At 40.3% G+C, this 20,029-nt stretch overlaps 1 protein-coding gene across 1 annotated transcript; it reads left to right on the plus strand.

Moving 5' to 3' along the window:
• The first annotated feature begins 2,512 nt into the window (after positions 1-2,512).
• Positions 2,513-19,845, plus strand: retsat.2 (retinol saturase, tandem duplicate 2). Its single transcript, XM_072442908.1, has 11 exons — positions 2,513-2,731; positions 3,752-3,934; positions 7,121-7,362; positions 9,762-9,963; positions 11,109-11,306; positions 12,024-12,143; positions 12,651-12,789; positions 14,943-15,052; positions 16,323-16,492; positions 17,639-17,798; positions 18,885-19,845. Exons 1-11 carry the CDS (start codon positions 2,575-2,577, stop codon positions 19,025-19,027), a joined length of 1,824 nt encoding a protein of 607 aa, XP_072299009.1. The 5' UTR covers positions 2,513-2,574; the 3' UTR covers positions 19,028-19,845.
• Positions 19,846-20,029: the final 184 nt, after the last annotated feature.

The raw sequence follows: 20,029 nt of genomic DNA on the forward strand, positions 1-20,029 counted from the left end.
AAATTTCTGTTCATTGCATCGTCTGATTGAGGTTGTGGGGCAAATTTAAGACACTTTTGATGAATTTTCAAACAAATTACTTCTACTTGAGTAATATATATATATATATATATATATATATATATATATAATTTTTTTTTAAACTAAATACTCTCATTTAAGTGCTGTTTCCACGTGTGTGCATCTGTTAGTGGCTAAAGGATGGTGTCTGCGAATGAGGAAACTAGAATCAGAAACAGGAAATGCTTTATAGACAGTGGTGGAAAGTACAAAAGTAAAAGAACTCTGCAGTACATACAGTGGATAATACTTTTTAAAGTTTTCTTCACTACATTTGGAAGTGGACGGCTTTCCGTATGGTTTGAGGTCTTGTTTTTTTAGCGCGTTAATTGTGACAAAAAATGACCCAAAAAAAGCACAATTCTTTATCCCAACATTAGAATCCGGGCATAAAACTTCAGTGCACACAATGAGCACGTGAGAAGAGTGACTGTGCTCAAAGTGCCCACGTAGAGAAACAACACTATAGAGGAGCAGAACATGTGTGAATATAAGGGATCATCTCAAAATGGTTTGAAGCTGAAAAGACGTAATTTTTTTCGTCTCTCTCTGGACCCCCTCCCCCCCTCAAAAGACGAAAGACTGGCTTCACATAAAATGTTAATGCGTTGATAAAACGATAGTAGCTTGATAGACCCTGCTCACCTCTAGTGAACATCTCTGAACATCCTTTGGTAAGTTTATCAGTAGAAGTTATGAATTCTCCAAATAATGTCACCTGTTGCGCATGTTTGTTTACTCAATCCACATGGTCCCCAGCGCGGGGAGCGGGGCGGGTGCTCCCTCGCGCTGGCCACGGCGCGGGGAGCGGGGCGGGTGCTTCGACTTTTTCTCATTTATTAACGTCTTTTTTCTCATTAATGAATGACTTTATTCTCGTAGTGCAGCGCTTTTTTTTTTTTCTTGGTTGGCCCTTATACTCCGTCGTACTTTTTAACACTTACTCTCTTTTTTTTAAACTCTGTTCTCTTTAAATACTTCAGTCAAACACTCCATCACTTTGATGAAGTAAAGGGGAATTTGACTGGAGCTAAGGTGGTGGACGCTAGGCGGTTGAAGGTGACCCGGTTTGGGCTAAGATGTGACAGCCTGTCGGTGATGGTAACACTTGAAGGGAAATGCCTGCCTAGTGAGGTGTTCATTGGGTTCATGTGCTATAGCGTTAGGCCATATGTTCAACCGCCCCTGTGTTGCTTCAAGTGCCAGCGCTTTGGGCATATTGCAGCGGTCTGCAGAGGGAAGCAAAGATGTGGTAAATGTGCAGGAGATCACAAGTATGGGAAGTGTGACGAAGGAGCAAAACTGAAGTGCTGTAACTGTGGGGAAGAACATAGCTCTGCCTACCGGGGATGCAAGTTTAGCAAAAGAGCTGCTGAGGTGCAGAATATTAAGGTCTCTCAAGGTATATCCTATGCAGATGCAGTCAAGAAAGTTTCAAGTAACGAGTTTAGAGTAAATACAGAGAGAGGAGCCAGCGCTGCTCCCAAGAAGTGTGGAGGTTCCAAGTGTGAGGGTTCCAGAATGACTGAGAATACCTTGGTTGTGGATAGAGAGGATTTTATACTCTTTATGGTGGATGTTATAAACTGAGCTGCTCAAACTCAAAGCAGAACTGAAAGGATCAGGATCATTGCTAAAGCTGCAGGAAGATTCCTTGGAATAAAAGAGCTTGAATGGGCAGAAATGGGAAACAGGCTTTAAGCTACGTCCAGACCGCAGACGCCTAATCGCGCCCGACGCAGAATTTGAGCGCGTGTACATTTGAAAGGTTTACGCACTGGACGCGCGCTCTCTGGGAGTCGGAGGGATGGGGGTCTGCTTTTGGGGAATCAGAGTGATCAGAGTGAAGAAATAGAGGTGGGGTACATGTTTTTTTGTCTTTCTGATCTAAAATAACTTGCTCTTTTTAACACTTTTTTTTTTTTTTTTACTTATAAGTCTATTATTTTAGTAATATTCTTTAAATACTTCAATCAAGTACTTCATCACTTTGAACTTTTATGAAATATATAAAAATGCAAAAAACAAACAATTCATAGTCAAATATAATCTATGATCAAATAAAGCCTACAGAAATAGACTTTAAAATCATGTGGACGTTTATACATAAAAATGTATCTACTTTTTTCTGATTTGCATGACTGTTTTTTTTAGATTTTCTACATGTTTTTTGTCTTTCTGATCTAAATTAACTTTAATACGCTCTTATTTTTAACGTATGGGTCTAGTATTTGAGTAATATTCTTTAAATACTTCAGTCAAATACTCTTATCACTTCAAACGTTCCTAAAATCTCTGTCAAATGGACTTTGTATTAGTTTGTCGCTGACATTACGTAAACGCCTGTCTGAGGGGCGGAGAGGGTTGCCAGGTCGGAGGACGTTCCGCCCCGCAATCTCCTGTACACAAACCTCACCCGATCTGGCAATCCCGGCCCCTTCACGTCCGCCTCTTCTTCCGCCTTTTCTCCCCGTCTTTCCCGCACCAAGGTTGGATCGCGCACACGCCGCAACAATGTGGCTCAGCATAGCGATAGTTTGCGCACTTTTACTGGCGCTAATCTTGAAATATGTCTTCACCACGCCCGGGCCCAATCCGTTTGAGAAGGACAGTCGCGAAGCCGTCCGGGAAATCGTGCAGAGAAAGGAGAAAAACAAGGTGTTGAAGCAAGGTGAGTGTAATTACTGTCCACGCCTCCCAATATTTGTAATAATAAGGGACAAAAGCGTGTTGCAAAAGTGTGTTAAATGTGTTATTTCATTGTCTGCGCGATCACGCCAGCTTTGGTAGTAAATACAGGTGAAAGGTAGCTGTTGTTAAGGAGATAATTTGCTGATAAATAATGTAAGATTGTGCAGAGCTCTTGTGAAACACGAGATACAGTTTATTATCATGAAATCACGGCAGATAAAGATGTAAATGCATGTCTTGTATGGCCTGTTTTTTTGTGTGTGGTTTCAGCAGTAAATGCAAGGTAAGTTTATTTGAAGGGATGTCACAATATCAAGTTTATTTATGTTATTGTGAGAAAAAATATCACGATTATTCAGGATTATTGAGACAAAACGGTGGAATATAACATTTTTTTTCATTCCCGTGGCCAAACATGTTGCTATTCCTCACCTTTGTGGATATAAATAACGATAAATTTGACAAAAACAGTCAGATAAAAAAGTTCTTTACATTTAGGTCTATTTTCTGGACTATAAATACTTAATTTTGCTTCTAAAATTGCCCCGATTACTATTATTATTTGGTTCTTATGATTATATTATGGCCTGAACAATCACGATTACTGATTAAACCGAATAACCTTGACATCCCTATTTGTAGAGCACAATTTGTACACAAACTAATGCAAAGTGTAACAGGAGAAATTGGTAGATTAAATGATACTAAAAGTTGTAGTCTATCGTTCATACAATCAAAGTCTTAGTCGTGTTTTAAACCACAACGAAGTTTATGGTCCCTGTTACTGAATAGAATATACAATGATTAACCTAAATATTCTTGCTGTTTTATGTAGTTTTCTAAAATTGTGAACTTCTCTTGATATTACAATCCAAATAATAAAAAAGTAAAGCGTTCAAATGTGAACACTTTCTCTTTTCACTATGTTTCTCACAAAATAAAGTGACAAAACCTCCATCAAATCCTCTAACGTACGTCTGTTTGATTTTTTTCCCCCCAGGTTTCGTTGCCAGTAAAGTGCCGGAGAATCTGGACGCAGTGGTGGTCGGCAGCGGCATCGGCGGCCTCGGAATCGCCGTGCTCCTGGCCAAAGTCGGGAAGAAAGTCCTGGTGTTGGAGCAGCACGACCGGGCCGGAGGATGCTGCCACACTTTCACCGAGAAGGGCTTCGAGTTCGACGTGGGTAAGAACAAAGGCGACGAGGGCAGGTCCAGGCGTGGTTCCTGAAACGACCCGTCCTGGTTTAGGCACAAGGTTTATGTCCTATACCTAGACTAAAAACTAGACCGAGTGTACAGCAGTGCGATGTGCGTATCATAGTCTGTGTTTAGTCCTGGCGTAATCCTGGCTTTGTCCTGGCTTTAGTCTTTGTTCAGTCATTTTTTATTCCAGTTTTCCAGGTTTAGGCCCAGTTTAGTCCAGGATATACAATACTCTATTCACGCAAATTAGGCCTACATATCTACACCGATTAAAATGACCTGAATTCTGAATATTAATGGTGAAAAGTGTAGTTTGGACTCGTCTCTTTCTCTGAAGCTTTCCGTCAGGCGTCGACGCACTTTTGACTCATTTGAGCTACCGTATTTCCCGGAGTATAAGTGACACGGGCCAAAAAATGCATAATAGAGAAGAAACAAAAACACAAGTTGCACTGTAGTATGAAATGCGGTTGCAAGTGTGAAAATAACAAATAATGTCACATATAAGTCCCCCCGGAGTATATGTATAGAAATATGTCGGTGTAATCCCTCATTCGTCCAGGCGTGTTCCATAGTAGAAAAAAGCTTCAGTTGTAGTCATCTGGACTCAGTTTGAAAAATAGACGTTTCGACTCTCATCCAAGAGTCATTGTCAATAAAAGAATTTAGGTCGAGAACTCCGATATTAATACTATTCTGTGGTAAGACCCGCCCATTGGGAGGAGCCTTCCTGAAGTAGAAAGAGTTGTTTGTTTCAACAGAAACTCCCCCCTTGTATCTACCGAGCTAGCCTATTCAGAATCTTAATGGGCTATTAGAATCCTCTTTGTCTTTGTGAGACCCTGGCTCAACCACCCTGAGTACCTGATTAGCATCTGAATGTCCTGGTCCTCTACCACCTTTCCAGGGGTTCAGTAACCCATTATAAATAACAGGAAGATTAAACCTTAGCCCTCCATTTCTGTTTAAAGAAGGTCTTTCTTTTTTAACAAAAATAGCTTCCTTGACTCCTCTTTCAAACCATCTTTTCTCCCTGCTTAAAACCTTCACCTCACTGTCTTCAAACGAGTGATTAGAGGCTTCAAGATGGAGATGCACGGCACTCTGAGGTCCTGAACTTGTATTTCTTCTGTGCTGATAAAGCCTCTTGTGTAGAGGCTGTTTCGTCTCACCTATGTAACGTTCTTTACAACTTTCTTCACTGCATTGGATCGAATAAACTACATTGCTCTGTTTTTGAGTCGGCAACTTGTCCTTTGGGTGAACCAGTTTTTGTCTTAAAGTGTTTCCTGGTTTAAAATAAACAGGGACTTCGTGTTGTCTAAAAATTCTCTGCAGTTTTTCCGACAGGCCAGACACATAAGGGATAGAGACACCCTTCCTTCTCTGTTCAGTTTCCTTTTGTCCTGCTTCTTGGTTCTCTTCACTCTGTTGAGAGCCCAAGCGGGGTAACCACAGGCTGAGAGGGCATTACGGACATGTTTTTCCTCTTTCTTCTTGCCCTCTGAGCTGGTGGGCACACCTTGAGCTCTGTGTTGTAAGGTTCTGATCACCCCCAGCTTGTGCTGTAGTGGGTGGTTGGAACCAAAGAGCAGATACTGGTCCGTGTGTGTAGGTTTCCTATATACTTCTATTTGGAGTTTCCCGTCCTCTCCTCTGATCGTGGAACAATCAAGAAAGGCCAAGCGATTCTCCTTAGCGTCTTCTCTTGTAAACCTGATATGTGGGTCCACAGCATTGATGTGATCAGAGAAGGTTTCCAGCTCTTGTTTCTTGATTGTTACAAAAGTATCATCGACATAGCGGAGCCACAGTTTTGGGGCTATGCCTGAGAATGAGGACAGTGCCTTCTTCTCAAAGTGCTCCATGTACAGGTTGGCCACTATGGGAGAGACGGGCGAGCCCATGGCACAGCCATGAATCTGTCTGTAAAATTGTCCCCGGAATTGAAAGTAAGTGGTGTTCAGACAGATGTCCAACAGTTTACATATGTGTTCAGGTGTCAGTTTGGTCCTTTCCTGTAGGGTGGTGTCTTCCTGCAGTCTGATCCTCACCGCTGCTACTGCATCAGAGGTCGGGATGCAGGTGAACAGGGACACAACATCATATGAAACCATGAGGTCATCTGGGTCCAGTTGGAGATGTTTCACTTTATCCACAAAGTTGTGCGTGTTTTCCACATGATGTTCCGAATTCCCCACAAGCGGAGCCAATATAGTTGTTAAATGCTTGGCCACATTGTAAGTGATGGAATCTGTGCTGCACACTATGGGTCTGAGTGGAACCTCCTTTTTGTGTATTTTTGGGAGGCCATAAATGCAGGGCATGGCTTCACCATGGCTACAAGAAGAAAGTGATAGACTGTTTACAAAGGCTGGAAAAAGAGGAAGCGATAGACCGGCCTCTGTATTACAGACTGTATCCTGGTGGTCTTACCACAGAATAGTATTAATATCGGAGTTCTCGACCTAAATTCTTTTATTGACAATGACTCTTGGATGAGAGTCGAAACGTCTACTTTTCAAACTGAGTCCAGATGACTACAACTGAAGCTTTTTTCTACTATAAGTATAGAAGTATAAATATAAGTATAAGTTGCACCCCGGCCAAAACTATGAAAAAAGACTTATAGTCCGGAAAATACGGCTAAATTAGCTTCCAGTCCAGTTTCCGTTTCACAATGCAACTTTCGTATGCAACGTTGTAAAGCTGTGCAGTGCTTAATGGGCTCAGATAGATTCTCATAGCTAATGATGCTAACTCTATTAAAATGTGAAATGAGTAAACGACAACATTTTAAAAGAAAGACTGTCTTGTGCTCTGGTGGAGCAGTTAAGGCAATTTGACTTTATACAGGTTGTTTTATCATTGTTTTATGTTGCACCGAATCACAATCGCATTGAGACACAAAACAAATCAATATGCGTTTATAAAGTCTTTAATGTGTTTATAAAAGAGATCCTCCACCACCGCTCAGATCTTATTCACCGTATTCTGTCCACTTTTGCCTCTTTCTTCTCTGGATCGAGACTTTTTGTTGTATTCACTTTGGTGGAGAACGAAGGAAAAGTCTCGCTGAGTAGATTGTTCTGCATAAACGGCGCAATGTTCACGCAACACGACACGATCCACCGCTTCAAATGCTTCACGGCCGTATTCTCGCGCAGGTATCCACTACATCGGCGACCTGCAGGAGCACAAGCCGTTCCGTTGCATGCTGGACCAGATGACGGACGGCCAGCTGCAGTGGGAGCCGCTGGACAACCCGTACGACTGGGTGGTGCTGGGACCCCCGGAGAACCGCCGACGCTACCCCATCTACAGCGGGCGCACGCGCTTCCCGGAGGAGCTGAAGAAGTGCTTCCCGGGGGAGGAGAAGGCCATCGACGAGTACATCAGGCTCAGCAAGGTAAACGCCGGCATTTTCGGTTGAAAAACCTGTTGGTCTGGCGGTTCGAACCTCCACACATAGAGACGGTATTGTTCCATGTTTGCTTTATAGATATACCGTATTTTCCGGAGTATAAGTTGCACCAGCCAAAAAATGCAAATAGAGAAGAAAAAAACATATATAAGTCAAACTGGGGTATGAAATGTGGAAAATAATATCACATATAAGTTACTTCGTAGTGTAAGTATAAGTATATAAGTAGAAGTTCCACCCGGGTCAAAACTATGAAAAAAGGTGCGACTTATAGTCCGGAAAATACAGTACATTTCATACATGAGTGAATATAGGGAATTCTTGGTGCTAAACTACAGTATAAATTTCTGTTTGTTTCAGTTCTGTAAAACCATTTGTCAACATTTTTATTGCACACAAACTGAGATTCATTCAGATATAATCAATTAAGATACTTTTATGGTGATATATTCTACAATAAAAGAAAATAAGATAAGATATTCCTTTATTGTCCCGCATGGAGAAATTTCATTGATTTCAATGAAATTAATAACAATTAAAGCCGTGGAGCGGCGATGATGGCTCTCGCCACCCGTGCGACTGCCCCACTTGTCCAGAGGACGTACACCAATTTGAGGCCAGTGGGCGTAACGCCCTAGGAGGAGTTTGTTAAAGTTTGACGTGAACCAAATTGCTGACTCTGCGTCTTATTATCAAAGGACGATTGATAAATATTGGGTTAGTCTGGGGGCGTGGTCACAATAATATTTTTGTTTAACATCAGAAATAAACATTGGACTATTCTTTAGACTTTATTCTCTAGACTTTATTCTTTAGACAATCATCTGTCACTGTCAGGCTATTTCAAAATAAAACTCCTTCTCTATCTCCAAAACACAGAGGCCTTTATTTTGTAAGTGTCACAGGCACCTTCTGCACTGACCTGAGCAGGGAAAAAGGGAGAGAGAGAGCCTCGGTGACCTGGCTGCACCCCCTCCTCCCTGTACCTCCGTCACCTAGCAACAGAGACCCACCGCTCATGCTAATGCTAACTCTAATGCTAACTCTAATGCTAATGCTAAGCCCACGGCACGAGAGGAAATGTCCCATCAAAATAAAAGAGGAAGTGAAGGCATTCATTGTGCCTCTGGCCAATTGTGAAAATACATAATATCTGTAATGCACTTTTTTTCATGGCGTCTCGAGGAGAATATAATCCATGAGTTTCAATCAAATTAGACAATGTTGAGTTTTTCACACAATGGGTAGGGTGCGCTATAGAGTACATTTGTTACATGGTATTAATTATTTCCCATCAAACCATAAAAACACATTAGTAAGTGAAATATGAGCTCCGTAGATCAATTCCATTAGGCGTGACTTTTTTGAGGGCGTGTTGATATTTTGAGAGCGTCAGAGCTTTAAAACTCTCACAACTCACGGCTTCCTAGATCCATGAGGTTTTAATTAACATGAAACAACAACAACAACAACAAATTAAAAAACACTCGCCTTATCATGACACAGTGCCTGTGGACAGTTTAACTCATCAGACTAAAGTCCAGGGTTTATTCTTTTGTAATCTCTTTGCTCTGCTGAACCACACAGGCCGGTCTCTGTTCTGCCCACATGCATCGTCACGGCGATGCGACCGTTTCTTCTTTTCACCCCTTTTCCATAAACACTGAGCGCTCTTTGTTTCACACAGACACAGTTAACTTCTTGTCAAACTCGCTCACATCTCCAACACTCGCCCATTGTAAAGCTTCACCGTGCAACTTTTTCCTTTTACCTCGCATGTCGCTGCACAGTGCGGCCTTAAACCTACCGAGCTTACAAATCAGTCAGATAAGTCAATCTGTTGAACGTTATTAATGCTGTATGCGCAGAAAGTGTCCAGCTTTTCTTTGTAATCTCTTGACAGTTGCTGCAGATGTATTAATGAATTCATATATAAGGTGCGCTGGATTATACGAAATTTCCCCATGTGTGGACAATAAAGGAATAACTTATCTTATTATAAGGAACACTGTTGTTTGAGAAAATTAAAAGCTTTTAAGTGCGCCTTATAGTGCAGAAAATACGGTATTCATTTATAGGTGTTTTTGTTGCTAAGATAATATAAGATAAGATGGCCTTATCTTATCAACAAAAACACCTAAACGTACTTGGAAAAACATGCATTCTGACTGTGAGCGATCTGACCTGCTCCAACTGCTTTCTGGTGATGTTTAATGCCATATTGTGGAACATCCTATGCAAACCTGTAACATCTCCACGGAGACGAGCGGGCGGTAGACCAGGGAAGTCAGACTGTGCCCTTTTAATATTTATTTACGTGTTGCTGCATCGTTTTGCTAGATAAACTCTGCATCGTTTTTAGTGATACTGTGTGTCTCCTGCAGAAAGCCGGGCGGGGCATCTGGCTCCTGGCGCTGTTGAAGCTCCTCCCCAGTCCCATCGCCAAGTTCCTGGTCCACACCGGCCTCTGCAGGCGCCTGTCCTTCTTCTTTGAAATGGCCGACCGCAGCCTCACAGAAGTGGTCAACGGGCTGACGGAGAACAAGGACCTCAGAGCCGTTTTCACCTACATCTTTGGCACATACGGTAAAGAAAAAGAGCAGAAAGACCCCATGTGTTTCATCCATTTCATGCACTTTAACTAGAATTATTGAATTACTACAAAAAAAGGGACGACATCAATTTGTTTTTGCTATTTTACATGTTAAAATGCAATAAAATAAGCATTAAAGGAGCTACTTTCTTGTCTTTATGCAGCTGTCTTTTGCTTTGCTCTGGGATGTTCCACTGTAAAGCTTTAAACATCTCTGTCTTGTCTAATGTCTATCTGATATTTATGTGTTTTTACAGATAAAGCACTAGATAAACGTGATTCTTTCTGCGAATTCGCTCCACGATCTGCCTTCGTGGAGCTAGATTAGTTAATGCCATACTTTGGAACATTCTAAGCAAAGCCGTAACATCTCTTTTTACTAAATTACAATTGACCCATTGTTTAGTTCACAGTGACATTGATCAATTCATTTATTCACAATTCATTTACCCACTTTTCTCCCCACTTTTCACCCTTTTCAGTAACGTTTAGGGCTATTGGTTAAATAAATAAATTACTGGTCTACTGTGCGTCAATTAATCAACCAAAAGAGGGCGTGTTGCTGACAAACGCTCTGAACATTATGAAGATTTTGTCCATAAACTACTTGTTTATACAGAAAAGTACAAGAGAACAGAATCTTTAGCAGTGAAAAAGCAGATTTAAAACCGTGCTGTCAACTCACTCCAACTTTCTCCTTGCATAAATCGTCATAATCCCAATAAAATAGTTTTGTAGACTTTAGACTCCATTAACTGTTTAATGGTGTCTTGGTGTTTTTTTTTTTTTTTTTTTAAAGGACAACATTTTGACACACACAGGTTTTATTTACAGATAAAAACCAACTGTGTCTCCTCCGCCCCAACGGCCTCGCTCCCAACTGTCGACAATTTTAACTGCCCTTTCACTGCAGCACGAGCACTACATTTTAACTCGGCCCGTCCTAGTTAGTAATGATATTTATCTATTCAGCAAAGTAAATAAACTACCTAAATCTTAAACGAAAGCGGGTGAAATGTATAGACCTGCTTGGAGACACTGGTGACAATGGGACATTGTCATCATCTTGTTCTGTCATCGACTTTAATGTCTAACAAATGAACAAAGAACCCACTGAAGTCGTCTTTTTTATTTTTAGGGAACATGCCAAAGGACGCCAGCTTCTCCATGCACAGTCTGCTGGTCACGCACTACCTGAACGGGGCGTGGTATCCAAAGGGGGGCGCCACCGAGATCGCGTACCACATGATCCCCATCATCGAGAAGGCGGGAGGAGCCGTTCTGGTCCGCGCGCCGGTCAACCGCGTCCTCTTCAACGGCGCCAACGAAGCCATCGGTGAGTTGCTATCGGCGACGGTGGTAGTGCAAGTTTGTTCAGTCAACTGGACCAAAGTGACGAGAGTGAACTTGTTTTGACACTCGTCCACCTCAGGATTTGACGTTTCCTTATGTGAATCTAATGAGTGATGTTTACGGTGTCGGCGGCTGAAATTTTGACTCGATTGAGACAAAATGTAGACATTCTGGGAGCTCATTTATCTTAAAACATTCTTACCAAACGTGTGTGTACGTGCTAAACACAAAAGTCCTCAAAGTTGCTACATTAAGTGAGAATCTCGTCTCGTGTTCGGATCGTCTTCTGCCTCGTCTCTGAAAGTCCCAGCAGGCCGTGTTCAGAGTGTGTCCTTTTATAGATTACAAACTTGCATCTTTGTACGTTACGCACGCTTTATTAACGAGACCCCCAAAATCCTACCAAGTAAGGTCTAAACTGAGTCTAAAATGTGGACTAAACTGTGACTAAACCTGGTCTAAAAATGTCTAAACCAGAAGTTACTGTTATTGCACAATCAGATGTTATTTATTTATTTATTTATTTGAGCATCAGTGGAGAATTTAAAGGATCTTTAATGATTTTTTTTTTCTAATTTAGCTTTTAATCACGAACAATGTCCTACCCATCTTGTAATGTCTAAAATGGATATAACATAGTGGAAATAGTGTTCCGTCACTTCACTTTTCAGATAACCGGTGTGTATGTTTGCTCTCCCAGGTGTGAGTGTGATGAAAGGCCAGGAGGAGGTCCACATTCACGCCCCGATGGTCATCTCCGACGCCGGGATCTTCAACACTTACCAGAAACTGCTGCCCAAGGAGCTGCAGGCCATGCCAGGTTCCAAACCTCTCCTCCAGCTCTCGCAAATAATCTTCACCGCTGTGTAAAACAACTGAAGACATAATGAACTGAAGGCTTTGTTTGTTTTACCAGCGCTAAACTCTTGTAGTTTCATCTTTATTACTGTATTTTGCTGCATTAGCGGTGGGCGATATTGACAAAAAAATAATATATCAGTATTTATTTCCAGTATGACAACAACAATATGTCTTTTAAATGTATTAATGCAGGTTTAACCATCAGACAATCGTGACAGGCCAGTAAAATTAATCCTAAAAGTGCAGCAATATCAACTTTATTCCTATTTGAACGTTTAAGATGCGACTTTAGTTGATTTTTTCCTTTTTTTTTTATTAGCTCTTTCTTGCATTTCTTACTACAAACAATACACTTGACGCTAGCATTCAGCGTTTCTTCAAAACGACAGTCACAATATGATCTCAGTGTTGACATGTTTGTGATGTTTCCCTGTCTGAAGTCCATTGTTCCGTTTCTGACCCGCAGCGATCCAGAAGCAGCTGAGTTTGATGAAGAACGGCGAGGGCGGCCTGAGCGTGTTCGTGGGGCTGGACGGGTCCAAGGAGGAGCTCGGCCTGAAGGCGGACAACTACTGGATCTTCAGAGAGAACAACTTGGACGAGCTGTACGTTTTTCTACTGCTGTCGTCCATAACTTAATGTTTCCTGTATTTGCTGTGAGATTTGTCTATAAATCTGCACACACGTCTTCTTTGCTGTGTCATCTGTCAAACGTGATATTTCTGCACTTTCTTTGGATAATTTCGACATTTCTAAAAGTCTTTTCACGATAATTGAACCAAATCACAAAAGCATTTTTCTTACAGGGTTGTACAACAAAATATTATTATTAGGCCCGAGCGCCACAAGCTGGCGAGAGGCCTATTAATCTCGTAAGGCTGTGCGAAGCACGGCTGCGAAAGTGCGCACGTAGTGCGCACGAAATCGAGCGCGAAGCGCTCGCCCACTTCCAAACACTCACTAACGCACTCCTCCACTCATGCACGCCCCGTGCATACTAATTAGTTCCTTCCTCCTCTTCCTCTTCCTCTTCCTCTTCCTCTTCCTCCTCTTCCTCTTCCTCCTCCTCCTCCTCTTCCTCTTCCTCTTCCTCTTCCTCTTCCTCTTCCTCCTCTTCCTCTTCCTCCTCCTCCACCACCACCACCCAGTGAACATTGACGAAAAGTCACAAAAATTAGCACACCTCTAAAAATCGTGCCTCTCTACATTCTGGCTATTTCCTTTTTCTAAAATTAAAAACATTGGCGCGTCAGCGCCCCCAAATGTACCAAAAATGCATTGAGAGATGGGAAATGACCCAAAAAAAATCTGATCGTAGAATCATGAAATTTGGCGCAGAGGTAGATGGTGACAAGAGAAGTAAAAAAAATAGTATTAAGGCAACGCCGTCGGCCATATTGCTTCAAAAATGGCTAAACGTGACTTCGGAGTTTTTCCAAACCTCGTACTTTTACGAACTCCTCCCAGGGCGTTGGCCCTAAAAAGCTGAAATTTGGTGAAAATGCTACTGAGGAGTGGGACATCAAAAGTTATCCAAATTACATTGATACCTGTCACGGCGAAGCCGCAAACTGTAGCAAGAATTTCAGAAATCTCCCAAATTTAACATTTCTGACGTTTGCGCAGATAAAGTCCGAATTGCGTCAAATTAGAATCAGTTGTTAAACTCTTTGCCCTAAACCTACTTGAAATGAAATAAATTAATTTGGAGCCACAGCGCCCCCTACAGATTTTATATGGAGGTTAAATATTTAGTTTTGCGAAATTATATGAAATTTGACACACAACTCAATTTTGGCATCCCCATCAAAAAAGTCAATTAGACCCATGTCATAATTGTTATGGCTTTGCCGTAATGATGACCGAAACCTCCCATTTTATTCCAATGGGGAAATCGCCAGAACATGCTTATACTTTCACCAACTCCTCCCAGGGCGTTAGCCCTATCAACATGAAATTTGGTGAGACTCATCTTCAGGGGTGGACCATCAAAAGTTATTCACATTTTTATTCAAAGAGTCACAGTGTCTGTGCGGCAAAGCCGCACATTTTGCCAAGAATTCAAAATAAAATTGCTTTTGATGGTAAAACAAAGGGGAGAAGATGTGACAGCGTCACAGATTCAGCAGTAGGCGTACTAAAAGGACAATCCTCTTGCGGCGTGGCGGCGGCGTGGCGAGGGCCGATCATTGCCGCTTGCGGCTATATTTATTATTATTATTACAAGTAATATTACTACTGCTTTTATTACTACTACTATTGTTGTTATTATTATTACTACTACTATTATTGTTATTACTACTATTGTTATTATTATTACTAATTCTATTATATTATTATTTTTATTATTATTACTATTTTTATTATTACTACTATTATTAGTTCTATTATTATTATTACTACTACTATTATTATTTTTAATATTATTATTATTACTGCTACTGCTACTGCTACTACTGCTACTACTGCTACTGCTACTGTAATCTCAAAAAACCCAAATCCTGATGTCTAATTTTCCTTTTATATCTTAAAAACAAGCAGAGCAATACATCGGTCTGTACCTTATACTCTCTATAAATATATAAATAACATTTGACATTGAAAAAAAATACAAAATAACATTCACATAAGAGTAGTTTGTGCCACAAAAGTCTCAAACAAATGTCTGTCTAATTGGCACTTTATTGTTATTTTGACTCTTTAACTCCTGCAGTCGTTTCTGAGTTGACCGTCTGATGCTTTTTGGTCGTTTCCGCAGTGTGGACGAGTACTTGAAAGGCGACCGGGAGGAGTCCGCCAAGAAGGTGCCCATCCTGTTCGTGGCGTCTCCGTCTGCGAAAGACCCGGTCTGGCAGGAAAAGAACCCAGGTCAGATCCAGAGCTGTAACTCTTAAACGCCTTTGCTAGTTTATTTACGTTATGAAATCACTTTTTGCTACTGCAGTATACTACCAGTCCGAGTTGTGGAGACACTGGTAGTACTTTAACTTTCTATCTACATGTTGTGTCTTTCCTCGTGTTAGTTGTCTGTTGTGCAGCGATAAAGGGGAAAATGTGAGTGGGCAATATCGCAAAAAGAAAAAGGTTATTACAATTTTCTTAGTTTTGTTCCGTTTTTTGTCATTTGTTATGCGTGTAGTTTTATATTTCAGTGCGTATTTACGATTGTCTAATTTTGACTTTGGTGTATGTATACCTGTTGTACATATAAATACATTTTAATTTTACACCAATCGAGCAGGTATTTGTGAAGAAAACATTGAAAAATCTGTAGAAAATGACATCACACTTGACTCATTCCAGTCAAAGTTTATGCGGAATTTAGACATAGAAACAAAATTTGACTCTTTCTAAACATCAATTCAACAAAATAGTCGCTCATGTATTTTAATTTGTCAAATTCCAAAAAAGTGACATTGGATGAGTTTTTTTAGATGAGTAGATTAGTTGCTGGGTAATTTCCTCGTGTGATGTCATCAATTACAATCAGGAAGTGAAATTATAAACCTAAAAAAATGTGCTATTCTGTGATAACATTTTTTTATCATTTTTAAGCAAAATTCAAGATATTTTTATCTTAACTGCATTTTAGTTCAGTGAGTCGTCCAAACTGTAGGGGGCACTTTAATCCCGGTGCACACTGCAAGATAAGTTGTTCGATTTGCTCCTCCCTGACTTTAGGGACTTGAGACCGGGAAATTGCAAACTTGTAACGCTATAAAGTTAAACTGTACCGTTCTCACACATTTCTCCTCACAACCAGTGCCCAACATATCACCATTAATCCATTTCAAAGCGTTATTGATGCAGGGATTTGTGATGCCGTTGCAGATTAGTTACGGTAAACTACGTCCGTCACCAGCTTTCTGTACTAAATGTTCGTCTGAACCACGTTTTACACCGTGATAATGACAGGTTTGTCTTTCATAACACACAAAAGCCTCAAAGTTATTCTTCTTGGAGGTCTGGATGGGGAAAATTCGAGCTTAAAGGCGCATTATGACGCTATGAAAGTTACAAACCGCATCAAACAGAAAAGCACAAATAACTATTAAATTCAGCGCTGTCTCGTCTCCTCATGCAACACGATGCCAAAATGCTAAAATTCCGGGGATTTAATTAACTTTCTTTTTCGTAGGCAAGTCGACGGTGAGCCTGGTCAGCTTCGCCAACTACGAGTGGTTTGAGGAGTGGAAGGACGCGAAAGTGACCAACAGAGCTGCAGAGTACAAGGCGCTAAAGCAGGACTTTATCGACTCAATCCTGGAGGTGGTCATGGACGTCTTCCCCAATATCACCAGAGACAAGGTAACGTCATGTAAACTACATATATCTTTAGCGCCACAAGATGGGACTATTGCTAATGGGCTTCAGGTGGATAGAAGTTTATTGGAATATTTGAAGAACCGCTTCAATTTCCAACAAATAACCTGTAGTTACATATAAGGGCAAAATATATATATATATATATATATATATATATATATATATATATATATATATATATATATATATATATATATATATATATATATATATATATATATATATATATATATATATATATATATATATATATATATATATATATATATATATATATTACACATTTTTATTTCAGTTAAGAACTTTGTCAAGTAAACAATTCCAAAAAGCAGTTTTTATTATACTATTATCAATAATATTAACAATCATTCTGCCAAATGTTCTCCATGCTCCATTTAAGCTTCAATACAAAATAAATAACTGCATTCCTGGTGTTAATTTTATTTATTTATTTTATTTGAATGTATTTGATTGTATTTTATTTATTTTACGTACATAATAACATTGCACCACATTAATTTAATTTTCTCCGGCATTTCTACGATCATTTCATCATTTCTTTTTTGGACATAGTTTGAGATCTTCTTTCAAACACTTTCATATTCTCATCCCACAAACGGAAACACAGAAACATTTCCTTGTTGTTATGACTGTAGTACGAAGTCCACTTACATTACAAATACTTTCCTTTTCAATAAAAAATGTCTGAATGTCATTGACGTCATTCAATTAACTTTATTTACCGTATTTTCCGAACTATAAGTCGCACCAGCCAAAAAAATGCATCATAGAGAAGAAAAAAAAAACATAAGTTGCACTGGAGTATGAAATGCGGTCGCAAATGTGAAAAAAAACAAATATTATCACATATAAGTCGCTCCGGAGTATAAGTATATAAGTATAAGTCGCACCCCGGCCAAAACTATGAAAAAAGGTGCAACTTGTAGGCCGGAAAATATGGTAAGTGCCTTCTGACTATAATTCCAGTCCAGAATAGATTTGTACAGTATTTTCATTTAATACCTTCTCCAAGATTTCCAATGTTTGACGATCACGTTTCTTCTTCTTTTATTCCGTTCGCTTTATTGTTGTGTTTTACGATGACCTTTGACCTTTTTGTCTGTGTAGATCGAGTATGTGGACGCCGGCACGCCCATCACAAACACCCACTATATCGGAGCACCCAAGGGGGAGATCTACGGCGCGGACCACGGCAGGGCGCGCTTCAGCCCCGAGCTCAACGCCACCATCCGCCCACAAACGCCACTCAAGAACCTGTACCTGACCGGTAAAAGTACACACACAAAGTACACGTATGCATTCGACGAAAAAGTATGTGAGACTACGTAAAAGGCAAACGGACGCGGCTTATGAACAGGACTTTACAGATGCCATGTGTCGAGAGAGGCGTTTTAATGACGCAGACGACCCTATAAGTGCGACAAAATGACGCGGAAAAATAAGATTTTTTAAATTTTGACTTTATTTGGTGTGTTTATACCTATTGTACATATAAAGGATAGTTTTACACCAATCTCATTCCAGTAAAAGTTTATGCAGAATTTACACAAACAACTTTTAAACATGAATTCAACAAAATAAAGTCGCTCTTATATATTTTTATTTGTCAAATAAAAAAAAAATCTGACATTAAATGAGTTTTGGCCCAGTGTTTGCTGGGTAATTTTCTACTGTGATGTCATCAATTACAAACAGGAAGTGAAATTATAAACCTAAAAAATGTGCTATTCTGTGATATTTGAAAAAAATTTTTTTTAGAAAAATTCAAGATATATTTATCTGAACTGCATTTTAGTTTAATGAGTCGTCCGGCCTGTAGGGGGCACTTTAAGTTCACACGATCAAGTGTGCGCTGTACCTGGGTCAAATGTAGTCAAATAAATGTATTCACTGGCCTTTTACGGTCCAAACAAACCAATCAATTAATCAAAGGAAGGTTAATTAATAAAACATGAGACTAGAACTGAAAGAGAGGAAGAGCGTGCGCTAAACCTGTATTTATGCACCGAATTTACCCTGGATTCTGTTTGATTTAGTCTTTGATTTAGCTGTTGTTCTGGTCGACTCTTTCTGTTAAACCTTTAATCCTGTTTTTTCATCAGAACATAGGGCAAACACAAACTCGACAACGAAATTATTACAACGAAATTATTACACCAGAAGAGGGGGTAAAATAAAAGCAAAGGCAAAACGAAAGAAACGGGGAATAGAAAAAAAGATTTAAAAAACAAACATTCAGAGCGTGCTAGACTTTGGGGGGGCTTAAATTTTAGGAGCAAAAGTTGAGAATAGGGGAGTGGCATTTATTTACTTTTGGTTTATTTTTTAATTGTTTTTCTCCGCGTGCGTTCAGGTCAGGACGTGTTCCTGTGCGGTTTCGCCGGCGCACTGGCCGGAGCGCTGACCTGCGGCTCGGTCCTCCTCAAGCGGAACCTGCACCTGGACGCCATCGCTCTGGCCAAGAGAACCCGGCCCGCGAAACCGAAGGCGGAGTAGACGCCGGGTCCCCGCGCGCCGCCCCCGGTCCAGGTTTTGTGACGCACGCGGAGACCGGAAACGACCTCTAAACGAACACGGACTTTGTTAGTTTAGACGCTTGCATGTTGTTGACATGTCGTCCTGGACATAACAACAACAACAATCACTAACCGAGCTGAAGATGAGCGGTCACTGTGAGAACCAAGAGCAAAGATGTCGAACGTGAACCGACATTTGTAACGGTCGACTGATTATGAATGTCTTTTCAAATGGCACTTTTTCTTATTCGTCCAATTAATTTATGCAGAAAAAGATCAAACGGTGCATTTGTTGTTGTTGCATCAGAAGTAGAAAAGGCTTAAACAAAACTTCACAAAATAGAACTTGCTTTGGTGATAAGATGCAACATTAAACGAGAATAATGGCAAAAAATATATAAATAAAACATAAATGGGGTTAACTAAATGGGAGTGTCTGCAGAGCCGCGCGCCGGGTTATGGTTAGGGTTAGGGTTAAGGTTAGGGTTAGGATTAGCCATGAGGCTATAAGGGAAATGCAGCGGTCCCTGAAACTGCGCGGCTATTTGACCGCGCCGCGGCTCTCCAGCCACGGCCTAACTAAATAAATAATAAATACATTGACTTGTACTAAATACTTTGCACTTAGCACTTGTTGGCCCTTTTGCCCTCACTCTGCGGTGTGTGTCCAAACGTTTGGTCTGTACTGTACACACAAACACCATTTACTGTTTCGATGCAATAATTGAGGCTAAAACATGTGCCTGTCATGACTACGTGGCCTAATGTTTGTGTATTAAACATTTTAATTGTTATTGACTGGTCTTTTTATGTGTGTGTTTTGTCATTTTTGTGTAAATAGTTGGTAAAATTATGAATATATAACAATGTAATGTTTGACTTTTACAATGCGACTTATCAATTGTCATGTTTTTTTTAATACAGGGAAATATTGTCCTAGATTTTTGAAAAGATATCAACTCTTTCATCTACATTTTTTTGT

Source organism: Eucyclogobius newberryi, unplaced genomic scaffold (genome assembly GCF_026437365.1).
Source record: "Eucyclogobius newberryi isolate DKJ021-1_F unplaced genomic scaffold, fEucNew1.0.hap1 SCAF_13, whole genome shotgun sequence".
Lineage (NCBI taxonomy): Eukaryota > Metazoa > Chordata > Actinopteri > Gobiiformes > Gobiidae > Eucyclogobius > Eucyclogobius newberryi.

Bases quoted from the DNA above. Each gene is read 5' to 3' on its own strand.
- retsat.2 (XM_072442908.1), top strand. From the start codon at position 2,575: ATGTGGCTCAGCATAGCGATAGTTTGCGCACTTTTACTGGCGCTAATC. The intron at 7,363-9,761 runs GTAAACGCCGGC...TGTCTCCTGCAG, and splicing joins AGTACATCAGGCTCAGCAAG to AAAGCCGGGCGGGGCATCTG. The intron at 11,307-12,023 runs GTGAGTTGCTAT...TTGCTCTCCCAG, and splicing joins CGGCGCCAACGAAGCCATCG to GTGTGAGTGTGATGAAAGGC.